Source organism: Dendroctonus ponderosae, unplaced genomic scaffold (genome assembly GCF_020466585.1).
Source record: "Dendroctonus ponderosae isolate FM_Combo_2020 unplaced genomic scaffold, Dpon_F_20191213v2 Dpon_F_20191213_40, whole genome shotgun sequence".
NCBI lineage: Eukaryota > Metazoa > Arthropoda > Insecta > Coleoptera > Curculionidae > Dendroctonus > Dendroctonus ponderosae.
Window position 1 is genome coordinate 27810 of NW_026018612.1, and position 15180 is coordinate 42989.

At 34.7% G+C, this 15180-nt stretch overlaps 1 protein-coding gene, 1 long non-coding RNA gene and 1 other non-coding gene across 4 annotated transcripts in view; 1 reads left to right on the top strand and 2 right to left on the bottom strand.

The window, feature by feature from the left end:
- Positions 1-15: 15 nt before the first annotated feature.
- Positions 16-99, bottom strand: Trnal-cag. The gene has a single exon. It is a non-coding gene; the product is annotated as a tRNA-Leu (tRNA).
- Positions 100-2534: 2435 nt separating this feature from the next.
- Positions 2535-3061, top strand: LOC125504343. Its single transcript, XR_007281451.1, has 2 exons — positions 2535-2682; positions 2739-3061. It is a non-coding gene; the product is annotated as an uncharacterized LOC125504343 (long non-coding RNA).
- LOC109546162 (protein neuralized) overlaps positions 3038-15180 on the bottom strand; it is a 41145-nt gene continuing 29002 nt past the window's right edge. For both annotated transcript variants that reach the window (XM_019917008.2, XM_019917007.2), the window contains exons 2-11: positions 8664-8836; positions 8384-8606; positions 8191-8326; positions 7529-7788; positions 7321-7464; positions 7039-7261; positions 6777-6980; positions 6418-6520; positions 6132-6329; positions 3038-5459 (exon numbers count right to left, since the gene is read on the bottom strand). In XM_019917008.2, coding sequence (XP_019772567.1) covers positions 5196-5459; positions 6132-6329; positions 6418-6520; positions 6777-6980; positions 7039-7261; positions 7321-7464; positions 7529-7788; positions 8191-8326; positions 8384-8606; positions 8664-8836 — 1928 coding nt within the window. In that variant the 3' untranslated portion in view covers positions 3038-5195. The remainder of the gene's footprint in view (positions 5460-6131; positions 6330-6417; positions 6521-6776; positions 6981-7038; positions 7262-7320; positions 7465-7528; positions 7789-8190; positions 8327-8383; positions 8607-8663; positions 8837-15180) is intronic.

Here is a 15180-nt window from a genome sequence, read left to right on the forward strand (position 1 = left end):
TTCAAAAAAGTATTCTGTCAGAAGTGGGATTCGAACCCACGCCCACCTAAGTGGACTGCGACCTGAACGCAGCGCCTTAGACCGCTCGGCCATCCTGACTATATGAGAATATCCTCGGAGATGGTAACTAAGGTCCTTTATTTCTCTGATTACTTGAGTTCAAAATAAGCAATTTGACATTTTCTGAATGCTGACGAGAGTTAGTTAGTGACAGATTTTATATCGATTTTTGTGTGAGAACATCCATTCTAAGCACTTCAAGTATGAAAATAAACCTTTAGGCATTTTATGGTAATAACAATCTGAAAATATAAAATTTTGAATATTTGTTGCAATTATCTCAATTTTTCCTTCTTTCTTTGTTAGGTTTTCTTTGTTAAAAAGGAAATTAATTTGTGGTTAAGTTTTCTGGCGAAATAAATGTTCAAAATGCACATGGTGGGCATAATTCATTGTGACTTTTTATTTGCCTTTGTTAATAATAACAAGATTCGATTTTATTTTCACATACGTCTTAAGTACTTTTAATAATATTAGTTTTAACACTACAAACTACAAAAAAAATTTTCAACTTCTCACTTTGAAAGTCCATAATTCATAACAATCCAGATCGGAGTTTTTTTATATAAAGTTCTGTCCTTATTTTCAGGTTTTCTGTTGGCCCTATCATTGTTGACAAATAATTTCGGGACACCCTGTATATTGCCTAAATCTGTATTATGTTTTCAGCATTTTAAATCGCAACAAATTAAAGAAGCTGAAAATGAAACAAGAAACTATGGAAAGAGAACCTAACGAAATTTATTGCTTTAAATGTAAAAACAAATAAATAAATAAATACAAAATCATGAGAATCACTGATTTTGTGTAAATAATTTGTATGACCTCCGTTTAATGCTAGACATGCTGTATACCTAATCTACTTGGATTTTATCGATAACGTTTTGAATATTTGGGTTATGATTAATATTAATTTCGTTAATTGCATCCACTATTTTAAGGCGTCTAACTAGAGACTCATACACAATATTCTTTAAATAATCCCCGAAAAAAGAATCAAGAGGCATTAAGTCGGGGCTATTTGGAGACCATTGGATAGGACCCGCTCGTCCAATCCAGATATCAAGATTTTCATTTAAAAAAAACTGCTACTGACAGGCTATTTTGATTTGTTGCTATATAAAGTTTTTAAAACGTAATTTAGGAAAAACGGATGGTACAAATATAGGCAAAATAGATATTTTTGAAATCAGGAAAAAATCCGTTTGGTATGTCTAAAAATATACAGGGTGTTTCATTAAAAATAAAATTACGTCAAAATTTTACATTTCCGTGTTTTTTATTTTAAATTCACATTTAAAAATGTGTTGGTCACTTTCACAAATTTTTTATATCAACTTATGAGGAAACACCCTGTACGTTCCGAATAGATCAAGTAAATTGATATCAAGCAGCTCGTTTTGCACAACAAATAATAGTTTGACATTCATTATTTTTGTCGTTATTGGGTTTAAAACTAAATAAGTGCCTCAAACTAATTTTTTCGACATCAATAAAATCATATTTAACTTCTATCTTGTCTCCGATTCGTATTGGGTTTGTATCTATTAAGTTGGTTGCTTTATGGCGATTTTTACTTTTTGCTAATAGAAAGCACTAATTTTTAAATGGAATCTCCTGTATGTACACTTATTTTACGTAATAAAATGTAGTCACTTTTCTAACAAAACCGGCAAGTTCTTGAAATGTAAGCTTCCTACCTCGTTTTTACTTCTAATTACCTGAGCGGCTAATAAGTGAACTTTGTTGCGCTGAACTAGTAGCAAAATGTCAGGAAGAAAAAGGCGATATGTTGAAATCTTCAATACTATGTAACTAAAATACTACCAAAGCCGTGAACACGTATCATGAATATTCAGTCATCAAGAAATTTTACGCTGTGATTTTACCACCTATTTCTGCAAAATAACTCAACTTTAAAAAGAAAACGGCAAAATGAAGTTAATACACTAAATTAACAAACCGAAATTACCCTCTTGGCATATTTTAAAGCTTTTTCCAGGAAATCTGTGACGTACTTAAATAGGAGAAACAAATCGTCATTTCCATACTATTTGACAAATCTTAAAGAAATGTATAAACATAAATTGGTTACAAAAACTATAAACCAGTTCAGCAAATTCATGAGGGAAATTACAGATGTAAACGGATTTTATGGATTGTTTAACAGGGAAAATATTCATCATTTAGAAAATTTATTTCTAGTCGAACCGCGCTTGCGATTGTGCAGTTATCGAAAGATTATGGTGGCAATTGCCCACTAGGTCTAAAAAATTCATCAGCAATCACAAGTATACTTGGTGGCAGTTTCTAGCATATCCTGAATAAATGATTATTCTTTTCTGGAAAGAAAATAAATATCTGTTTCCAAGAAATATAAGCAATAAAAAAACTTTGATCGGCAGCCGAGATAAAGACAGAAGAACAACTGGAATAATTGAATAAAATCAAATATTTGCCACAGCAAAATGTTGAAAACGGACTAACCCGTTGATATGCGTCAAAATCGACAAACGTTTTCAATCAAAATATTACTAAAAATTTGAATAAAATGTCCTCTAAACTACCAGAGACAATCCTGATGTCCGCTGAACCTCAGTTTTATAAATGCAACCTTAAGCTGTAATTGCTCCACTGGTGTTTCCAAACATACGGACTTATTAATGCCATTCTTTCAGAAACGAGCAGGTAATGAAATTTAATCCCACTCAGTCAATCGAATGCAATCCAGTAAAAGGGATCGGATTGAACTCTTATTACTTAAACATGCGGCATGAGCTGCATAGCTTAGGTCAGCTATCTTTGCAAGAAAGACGAGACAAAATGAAACGACGTCTAATCGAAGATTTTCGAATAGAAGAAAAAGAACTTAATGATGTGGATCTAGGGTACATTGAAACACAGCGCTAAATCTCAATACTGAAACTAAATTCGGGAAAATTCATTAAATATGGGTAAATTTCATTAAAACAAGTAGTTAAATAGAACATCTCATATTTAATAGTTTTTTAGTTTATACAGTGATAATATTAATAACATTTCTGCACTAATTCAGTACGTATTCTTATTGACTAGAATAACTATGATATTTATACAAAAGAATAGACATTGCAAAAATGTTATTTAACAGAAACATGATTTTCACAAATTTTAGGCGTACATTAGTTGACATTTTCGAAAACCACATTTGTTGAAACTGACTTAAAACTAGAAACTGGCGCAGATGAGCCTGTTGAACCTGAGTGGAAGAAGAAAGAAGAACAAATTAATTCTAGACCTAAAGGAGAAAGAAAAGGGTAATCGAGCGCAGTGCCGATTACACTTTGGAAAATTACACTTATTTATTTACTAAGTTAAACATTCGTGTTTAAGTTATCAATTAAATATATAAGTATATAGATGGTAGGTGTTTTCTGTTCTGAGTTGATCGATTACCCTTTTATTTTCCCTTTAGGTCTAGAATGACATCTTCTTTCGTTTCTTCCACTCAGGATCAACAGGCTGATCTGCGCCAGTTTCGAGTTTCAAGTCAGTTTCAACAAATGATGTGGTTTTCGGTACAGTCGGCGCATTCCTCTTTTGGGATGCAGCATATTGACTCGGTTCTGATGTCTGAATGAACTGATTCAGGATACAAGTCGTTTAAGTTACTTTTTACTTTATCGCCGTTTGTCTTCTGTCGACATTTATCTTGAGCAGCACGTTTCTTTAAAGGAGCACTACGAGTGGCCGGGACAGTTTGCTCTATGTTTAGAGCAGGTGATTCGACAGAATCACCATCCCCCATTATTTATATGTTCTGTTAAACTTAAACTGGCCTCTATTTTGGTATCAAAATATGCACTTCTAGCAATAACATAAATGCAGCTTAAAAATATGCTCCTTTTGAAGTCGAACTCACAAAATTGAAGCAGTTATAAGAGCAGTAATAAATCAAATGGTCATTTAATTATCATTAGCCTTCTGAAAAGTAGTTTTTCCATTAATTGCCGCTTCTTCAAATTGGGATAACTTTATCTGCTCGATAATTCCTGTAGTTTCAATTATTAGTGCAATAATTGCTATGGACATTATTTACTAGATAACGTTATTCAAAGATGAATAAAGGGCCTCAAAAGCATTAAAAAAATTACTTCTCTCAGTTGCCACATTAACAGCAATGAAAATAATTATCTGCTGCAATTAATTCATCGTCTCGAAGGAACAAAATACTATTACAAAACCGGCAAATTTTTCAAACTAACATCTGCCCAGTTAGTAAGAATAAAGACGCAACTAAACCAAAACTGTTCTTTCCAGGGTCGTAGATACAAAACCCTCAAACTCAAACTTAATAACTAAAAAATAACTAGAATGCGAACAATAAATTAAATCCTTAAACTTATGATTTATACTGCTTTAACATATACAAAGCAGCTATGACTAAAAAACTGGACTAGCCATGATACTAAGCCGAACGTTAGTAGAACTTGCAGTTTTCAATTCTTTGGTTGGATTTATTTGGAGCCTCGTATTAACAGTTTCTGATATTTCAAATGTTATTCTAAACCAAAAAACAAGTAGTTTTATCCAAATTTTAGACAACCATTAAGAAACTTTCTGGATAATTTTCTAATGGCAAATTTAGGAGAAACGATTGCTTAACTAGTGGTTAACTGAAGGCTCTAAATAGTGATCTCGACTTAACCTAATTGACTATCTGAATGCGAGAATTGGTAATTTTGCCGTATGAAAGTGATGGGTTATGTACAAGAGTAAATAACGAACTGTACAGATTAAACACAAGAAATATAAGTTCAGAACACTAGTTTCCATAAAAAAATACACACACATACAATTTCAGTCTTCTTACAAATGTCTATCGTTTTTGGAAGCACTTTGATAGTAACTTTCATTCGAGTAATTTGTCATTTATTCGGTAGTAAGATTTCTTAAATGAATGAATGAAAGTGAGTGATGGCGAGGTCCATGCGAAAAAAGATCGAATTCCCATCTAGTTGGTAACAGTGTTAGACCAGCGCATTCTTTTTTATAGTTTTGGGATATGCTGACTAGTTCTTATAAATAAATAATTTCAATGAAAAATAGGTCTAACTGATCAACGAAACTAAGGAAAATACTATAAATGGTGCTTCTTACGACTTATATGTCCTTATCACGTCTCTTATAACCGCTCTGCAAAGCGGACAATGACCGCCTCCTTTTCCTCGCCATTGTTGAAGTGCACACTCGTAGCACATACACATATGACCGCACATATATAAAACTGCATCTATAGAATTTTCATAGCATATTGTGCATTCTGCGCCAGCGGTCAATGTATGAGTTGTGCCAGCGCAGTTTTGTTCTGCCCAGCTAAGGGGCGTTGAGTAGGTACTTGAATCGGATACGTTGATAGGCTGAAATAAAAAACAATTTATTAGTAAAATGTACTTCGTACACTAGTCAAAAATCAATTTTGAACATTTTTATTTTATACAGAAATGGCTAATGTGTGGAAAAAATTATTCCAGTACTATTCGCGAGTTCAACTACCAATGGGAGCGCAGCGAAACGTCAAATTACTCATTGCCGAGTGACTTGTCAGACTTGCCTATCTATTGGAAGTTGGCAATCAAGCGAAAAGTGACAGTTGAAATTGTGACAAAAATGAATGTGAATGAATTAATACATTGTATGAAAAAAAAAACAAAAATTAAAAGCTTGCAAAAGTTGATTAGAACAAAACAAATCACCAATGTCAACTACTACGTGCACTTGTTATGATATTCTTATCTCTCCTGGGTCTCAGTTAAACTGTGTAGTAAAAATTTTGAATCGTTTATTTCATTACGTTTCGGAGAGACAATAGCGCCATCATCAGATTTAAAATTTACACAAACTCTGATGCTTCAAAATTTTTACTCAACTCTTTGACTGAGACCCAGGAGAGATAAGAATATCATAACTTAAGCCCAGAAAAAGAAAGTAAGTTGAGCAATTTTGGTCTCCGCGAATATTTCGATAGGTAGGTAGTTGGGTAAGTATCAGTGGCTCAAATATATGTAAATTAAATTCAATTTGCTCCTTACCTCAATATACTGCGCACTGCAGCTACTCATCATAGTTCCACTAGACAGAGCATTAGACGTAGTTGGTACTGGTGCAATAACTGAGCTTACAGGCGAGAGTGGCGATGTTGTATGGTTACTGAACCCATGATGACTGATAGTAGTCGATGGTGGCAGAATCACTGATAAAACGGCACCACCATTGGCTACCGGTTGAACCTGGAATTAACATAGGAAAATGATTACTTATTCTAATAGTGTTAAAATGCTTCCGCATGTAGGTAGTCAGACAGCTAGTGATATTTACCTGGATATCGGCCTGTGGAAAACATAACCGTCCATTTTGTGGCTGCGTTGCTTGTCTGGTTTGGATCGGCATGACTTCCACATCTCGAACCACTAAACTTTGTCTGAAAAAAAGTAGAACTTCATATATAATATTCCCCAAGACTGCATTAGCAATTAATTAAAACAGACATTATTAAGTTGTTCTGATTTATTTTCCTGACTGCGTGTACTTGTTATGATATTCCTATCTTTCCTGAGTCTCAGTCAAAGTGTGAAGTAAAAACTTTGAAACATCGTTTATTTCATTACGTTTTTACTTCACACTTTGACTGAGACCCAGGAATGATAGGAATATCATTATTAAGTTGCAATGCTTACCGTGAACTGTTGTTTCCTTGCCTGGTCATTTCATTCTGGAAATTGATGCTATTAATAGACTCACTGGTTGGGATATGTCTTCTATCGACAATACTTTGGCTCGATGAGTTCCTTAGAGGACTGGCACTCAAATTTGTAGCTGTATTTCCACTTAAAAGTCGAATACGTTGAGTTGATCCGTAGATATCAAAGAATGCCCATAATCTATAATGAAAGGTAACTGTTAGCGTCAACAGAAAGATTTGTCACGCTCTGTGCATACCTAAGACTTTGGTCCACATGCATAACAACCAAAGGAGCGCCTCCGTTTTGGGAAATCTGCACTTCTCCATTTGGCGCTATGTAGAAACTAACTTCATCGCCTTTATTTAAATTTCTCGCAAAGTCTCGAGACAATACCCAGTATTCGGGCCGGTCCAATAAGAAGTTTGAATCGTCCGGTAGATCTGCCGTAGTTAACGTGGATGGATCGCAAGACGTTAATCCTAGAAATACAGTTTAGATTAAGCAACAACATCACGGAAGTTAAAAAGAGCTGTATTACCTAATCCCAGACACCCTTGGAACATCGGTTCAGTAGACAAAATTTGAACTATAATTCGTTCGGCTATCTGTAAAGGTCTTGCTGTGAAAACGTAACCCTGACAAAATTCAGTATCCGTCCTCATGGCCACGCTTCTGCAGCTACCTGAATATAAAATCAAAAATTACAAAATTGTTCGTCAGGAAATCATTTCAAGCCTCAGACTTACCACAAAATCTAACATTTCTTCCTCTGGTGCGATGAAACGGCATAGCTTGATAATTCATTGTATGAGGTTGGTATCTCAACAAGGGTAAGTTGAGATCTTGACTTTGAGACACGCTATTAGCCATTTGGTTTTGGTTGGCAACTTGTTGAATGTGCACTTGTTGCATTGCATATGTTATGCGATCTACTGGCTCGGGGGTGCGTGAATGAGCGATGACTGCCGCAGTCTCAGATGATGGCAAGGACGGTGCAACATTGGATCTGAATACACCAACAGATTACATGAGTAAATATCTTCTGAGGTTCAAACAAATTAATATTTATAAACAATTTTTAGATCTTTCGAAAGAGACTATCCACCGAGTCTATATTTCTGCCCTGTTGTGCACAATTTTACGTCTTATTAGTATTTTCGCTGGTGGGTTCGATTGCGTTTGTAGGTGTTCTAGTGAACTAGAAAAGCAGATAGTTTGGGTTAGTTATTAAGTACGTGTAGTAAGTAAAAGAGTCATTTGTTGTTAGTACAAAAAGTGGGTTTACACAAAAGTTGAGTGCTTAGGTTCAAAACGCGAACTGGAATGATGGTTTCTGTTTTCGTAATCTATTTTTTATAACTTCACACATTTAACTCAGTACTGGAAATAATGTTAAGTTAATATTTACCGTGAATTATTCAACTGGTGTCTAACATCGACGAATTCCACCCCTGTAGAATTTCCATAGACATCAATCAAGGCCCAAATTGGACCTCTGGTTTCAACACCACCGAAGAAAATCCCCTTTTCTTCGCCATTGATGCCTATACCAATAGAACTAATCAGCACCCGATAAAAACATTTCCTTACAATCAACTTACCGAAATGTACATCACCGGTTGAGGTGGCATAGTAGAACATAATGGTATTTTGGCTGCAGAATCGTTCAGGAAGGGCCTTCGCCCAATATCCCGGCTTATTGGTCAGATCGGGACAAGCGTATTTCGGCAAACCATATCTTAGACTGGTAGGATCGTTCGCCGTAAATCCGAATCGAATCACACCGCTCCAGTTGTTGGATATTTCCAAAAATTTCACACTCACCTTTCAAAGAAATTAACCATTTAATATAAATTGAATTTTCCAAAAGGAATCGTTTACCTTTTCATTCACTTTTACTGGTCGGCTACTGAAGACAATGCCTTTACAGAAGCTTTCCACTCGCTTGGCTACTGTGCCGTCGCGTGAGATTCTGATGTTTTCCCCATGGATATTGTGGAAAAGTAATGGAGGTAGATTGTTCGTGCCATGAGTATGGGAAGAAGATCTTGAGGCTGCAACAAATAGACATCGGTAAGCACTTAAATTATTAACGTCGATAAAAATTAGTTTGCCCATGACACCCTTGTAGGCTGTATACATGCTGATACTTTCAATTTTTAAATACTTCCGTTGCAAAAACATAAAAATAAACGACTTCCGAACGAATTAAGGCAAAAAGGTCGTGAGATAGTAGCGTGGATTTCATAAAAAAAATCAATCAAGTACAACCGAAACTGGTATCCAGGCCTCCCCTCTATATCTCGTTCACCTCTATTTTACCTGACAGTATGGCTATAGGTATGGTGCTTCCACCCCAACTTAAACAAAGAATTACCAGCTGTTGCTTCGGCACCCCTCGTATATGCACCGGATTTACGACACCTGGTGGATACGAAGACCCTCTGTACTATATTCAAGGTGTGCAAAAATAAACCTATGCACAAAGTTCAATGAAGACATTTTTCATTAGTATGCTCATGTTTTGCATATGCATTATTTCGCCGTTTTTATTATTGCTTATGGCAATGTCTTCAATGGAGCAGAGGCCGGCCAGTATGTGAATATCTGAAGCTTTACAACATCAAAACATAAATAAATATTAATATGTTATTTATTCTTTGTTAATTAACAAATATGACCACATTTAATGAAGTGAAATAAATGATCGTTTAAGGAAAACAAAGCGTTACAATGAACAATTGCTAGGTTGGTCTTCATCAGGATTTAAAATTGCAATGAGAAAGTGCTGTCGCATTCGCTCCAGCTTTGATATTAGGACCACAATTAATATAACTAAGTCGGAAGTGTCGTTTTTTTTTAAATAAATCGGATAAGGAAATGTGCGTCCTAATTTTGAACGCGCAAAATCTTATTACGTTTTTAGCTACTCAACTTTTTCCAACACTAAATCGTATCTTTTGCGGATTTGTATATTCTCATATTGACTTTTCTTTAATTGGATTGAACACATCAGTATTATTCATATTCACAAGAATGAGCATGACTTTTTCGATTGAAAATTACCTCGAATGAAGCACCTACTCGTATATCAAATATCATCAGTTTCAACAGCTACCGAATTAGGAGTGCTTACAGCTGATTTCTCCTTACAAATGCGATTATTCACGGATTACAACTGACATAAATATTTTTTTGGCTACTTTTAATTAAATATTAGTAGGTTGTAGAAATTATTTTACAGAGTGATTCATTAAAATCAAACAATTGTTTTATATTGGAAAGCGCTTTCTCGATGGTTTTTAATTATACGCTCTTTTTCCTTTAGTGCGGGTTTGAATAATTCTCTTTTCTTCATTAAACTATTTAAATTTACTTTCTACTGTCCAAGAATTTTAATCAGAAATGAATCACCATGTTTAATCATTACTCATCGTAGTTTCAGTATAAAACTATTTGCAAGTAAAATTATTTGATGAAATAACGTAGCTAATGAGAAAAAGCTTGCTTTTATTTATTAAAAACATGTTCATTCGTTGCCCTAAAAATATCTCAATTTATGGCTACCGATAGACCATAAGGCATAGTCTCGGCATGGGACCCGATGCACATGTTACAAGCAGGGGGTCTTATTAACGAGTAAAATTGTAGATAAAACTACAACTTGATTTTGTTATTAATTTGCATATGTAATGTTTGCTATTTTATTGCCCAGTAATTATCTTAATTTTGTGCTGGAAAGAAACATTAAATTTCAAGTAAATTTAGTTAGAAAAATAATGGAGCTACACGGGCTTATAGTGGGGATAGTTGAAAACCGTCGAACTAAAAAGCCAGGGAAGGGTAACGAGACGTGAAAAATTGCAGGCAGCTAAGCAAAGAACCGGTGGCAATATGAATGAACACAACCATAGTGAAACGAAGCTACTGTTCAAATTATATAACAATTCTGCAGCTTTTATATTCGATCTTAAAGTTTGTGTTTTACGCTTATTTATCGTTCTATTACGCCTAGTCCAGTAAATCTGTTAACAACATCGATCCTACATGCGTCTGAACATTGGCTGAAGAAAAATTGGCTGATAATAATACGTTTGAAATTCGCTGATACCAATTTAGACTAGACAACAAAGATGCATTTTGCATTCATATCATACCCTTTTGAAGAACCGATTCACCTTCCAATTTGAAGAAATAATGCCCAAATGAAAAGAATTTTCTGAGAACGAGTTTGCTCGCCATATAATCAGAATTTTTCGCACCGTGGGAAACAAACCGGATTGAAGATCTCTTCTAAAATAAATTAGACCATAATCTCAGATTCGTGTTCACTTAAATCACGCGTTGATAATTAGAATTTAAGCCAATCAATTACGAAATTATCTTACGGTTAAATCGTGTTAATTTTACTTAATGTGCGCCGTTCTGGTAGTTTTGAAGGCTTTCGTTGGTTGGGTAACACTTTATAAATAATTGTATCTGTTAGTGAAATTGGAACGATTCAAAAACTATAAAATATCCGAAAATAAATTGTGCAATTCATGCTAAAACAGCAAACTGTGCATTGAACGCAGTCGAAAACTCAAGATTAGATTTGAATAGATTAATTAAATTACACCCCCACGAAAGTTCAGCCACAATATGTCTCAAGAACACACATACCAAATTGTGTGTGATTGTGTCGGCTCAAGTGAATGAAATATTATACTCAAAGAACAAAAGGTATATTCGGTATAGCGACAAGGACTTTTACAAGCCGTTGATTCAGGGGCAAAAGCAAATTTCTACACCTTATATCCGGTTTCCGGTCTGGACGCACGTGCATGCATAAGTGCATATAGCTGAAATCCTCCTTTTCTGGATACTTCCTTCACTATTCATGAACCAAGTAGAAAAAGATACTTCACATCGTATTACTCCGTTCATTCTTTCCGCTTTAATACTTTTTTGGCACATTTTCATTTATGAACGAAAACTGTAAGTTTTTTTGGTGAATAACCCCTGAAGCTGAGTAAATTGCTGCAGTCATCCAGGGATCGATTGAAACCGTTTCCATTCGCTTTGTACTTCATTTAAATTTTAGTCTAACAGAGGGTTGAAATTAACTGACACAATGAAACGGACAGTTTAATTCCCAGGGCTGTATAACACAGAATCATTGTTTTTATCCGCATGGAACAATATTCATTTGCAGCAAAATATAATATTGCCTTAGAATTTGTTCTATAAAAATAAAACGTTTTTAATTTGATTTTCTTGATTGATAAAAATATATTCTTAGAATGTTTTGCTCTTGTCCTGTATTTTCTTAGATATTGATTCTAGGAGGAAAAACCGAAAGTTGCAGCGCTAGAAGATTTTGATACGTATTTTATTTTAGTTACGCAAAATTTCAAATAAAGGAGTGAAGATACAGTTCTAGGAGTATTTCGGGCTTCCTGCGACACATTTGAGATTGTATTTCATGTTCCGAAATTTAATTGCTGCTTTAGATTTATTGTTACTAAATTGTAAATAAGTTACATTTTAATAGCAAAAATAATTTTTTTACGCTTTTTGCGATGTAACTATTTAATTATGTACCCAAATTGTTTGTCTGATTGATTACCAGTTCTGAAGATCGCAGTTATTATAAGTAAAACGTCTACACAGTGATTTTAACTATTATTAACAGTCAATAAAATTTCCAAATCATTTAGGAACAAAACTCAAACATCAAAATGTAGGTTTCTAACTGCAAATTTTGTATTCGATATTTTTTCTGGATCGATACTCACGAATAAGCGATGGAAAAATTATAATGAAATACAATATCCGTACTATTAATTACATCAACCAACAATAAATTCCTTCAAACAATCAATTCTGAATACAGTTAGGTAACGGAAGGGAAAAATCTAGATCTGATTATTTATTAAACAAAGGTAAGTAATTAGTGCGTATTATGGTTTCCGCCCATCGGTGAACATCGCTTAAAACTTACCGGATAGAACATCTCCCACGTATGTAAATGAACAGTTACCGGTTCATGTAATGAAATGGTAATTATCATTACACATATAAAGTTGTACAGTCTATATAGCTTCCTATAAAACCACATCTTCGCGGAAATTGGACGCATTAATTAAACGAGATTTTATTCTGCAAAAATCGGTTATAGTAAATATTAGTTTAAGATTAATATAAGGATATCATATTAAAACGTGTTTTGCGCTTCATAATGTTCAAACATCTACATACATAGCGAGGCCGTAACTTCAGTTACTAGAAGTAAAAATTGGAAAGAACACTTTTAAAGCCGTGGATGATAAATTGGATTTGTTCAAAAAAATGGTTGTTAAGCAATCAATCATACTTTGAGAAATTGCTTAATAATTTATGGTGTATTTAACATTTTCAATAAATATGAAAAATCACAGCAAAATTTTTCAATAACCATAATTATTGTGATGATTATTTATGTGTGTTCGAAACTACCCATAAATATTTTTGGAGAAAAATTATTAATTACGGCTTGCGAAATTGAACAATTTCAAATTCACTATTCATACTCATAAACTACATTTACACAATCGTTTTTGGAATTTTAGGAGAACGATCCACATTTCAACGATATTGCACCCCACATGTCATCCCACGCATACAAAGGACTGCGGGGGATAAAATTCTAAATTAAGTCGTTGGAAATGCGTAAGCAAATGGAAAATCCCTCGTGTATTTTTATGCCCTTGCATGATCACATGTTGAAAAATTCGGTACATTGATCGAGCTTTCATTATAAGCACAACGTTTATCAATAATAAGTATTTAGAATAGATAATCAGTTTTTTACAAATTTTTCTCACAAATTAGAAGAGTTTCCCAACGACGAAACCCATTAACCAGATTTTAAGTCGCATTCCGCGAAGGATTTCAGTTCTAATCAAACACCTGAGCAACATTCCGAAAATAAAAGCCTAATGATAACAGAGCAAAACCAGCCAGCTAAATACATTTTAAGATCTTTTTGATTATAGGCCTACATTTTCCCATAAACTTCTCGAATGTGTTGCTCCTCCCTGGTATGCTCGAGCCAATAAAACTAATTGATTATCTAGTTGTTCTAAATTGTCAGGAGTTAAATTTATTTACCAGGGATGCCATAAAATTGCAGAAGCGCGCAGAGATTTGAAAACTTATAGGCAGGCAATATGTTTGTTTTGCCATTGATCTTATCGATCGAATTTGCCAAACTCACTTATGTGGCTTTTGCAGCTTGAACTAGCAACATTTTGAGGTGCATTCAATATCGATAGACCCAGTAAGAGGGCTGAATGTTGCCTGGACATGATGGGGATGTGTGAAAGGAAAATATCCAGATGCCAATGAGACAAATGCTTCCAGTGATCCCACCGCTGCTAATAATTGACTAAATCGACTTCCACAATTAAACAAAGAGACCTGGTAAGTCGTCATGAGCTCTGAGAAGCCCGTCGATTCTTTGTGACGTAGTAGGAACTCGACGTTCACTTATTTCCCACGGTATACTCTTGCTGGTGAGCATCTTCTACTAACGCGGCTTCAAGTCGTGTCGTTACGTAAGGAAACAATGTTGAGGCCGAACATAGACGGCGCAAGAATTTTCACATGCATTCGGCACTTGAATGAACACTTGTCCAATTTAGTTAAAACTAGGTCTTCACAGGTTGTATTGTTTAATGCAGCACTGTAGAACTTGGGCTTGATCGAAGGAAAACGATGCAAAACGACCATCCAACGCACTATTCTTCATTTGGAAATTAATGCTTCCACCACCTAGAGTAGATATAGACCCATATAGATTATCTCTCTAGAAGTTGAAGATATGCATAATTCAACTGATATCTATAGGCTTGGAGAACTTCTTCCTACGCTGAGTTAAAATGGAGCGGAAGCCCATAAATAGGATACGGAAATGTGTTAAGTTCAATTCCTGATAACTTCAAAACGAGCTGCAATTGATACGTCACTGAGTTTGCGATACCGATAAATCTTGGTAGGGTTTCACTTTTTGCCATATCTGCGCTTCTTTACCGTTCACATTTCGATTTGTGGATTGACCTTTACACTTTGACAACCCCTACCCACCTTGTAATCCATTAAGTCCTGTTTGTTATGCTACTATCTGTTGAACTTCGAAATTTCCTAGTGTCGATTAAATAGGAGAGAATGAGATTTAATTATAACTTGGAAATGTACTGATATGCGGCTTCCCATTATGTATTCTAGGCGTCTTGCCTGAATTGATGTTACTCACTTTATTAAACATTCTTAATCAATTTACCAGATGCTCATCGTGAATCTTTATTCAATACCATGAGTAATCAGCTGAAAGGTAAAGGGTGTTTTATTCATCAGATACCACCCATTATCTGCTACA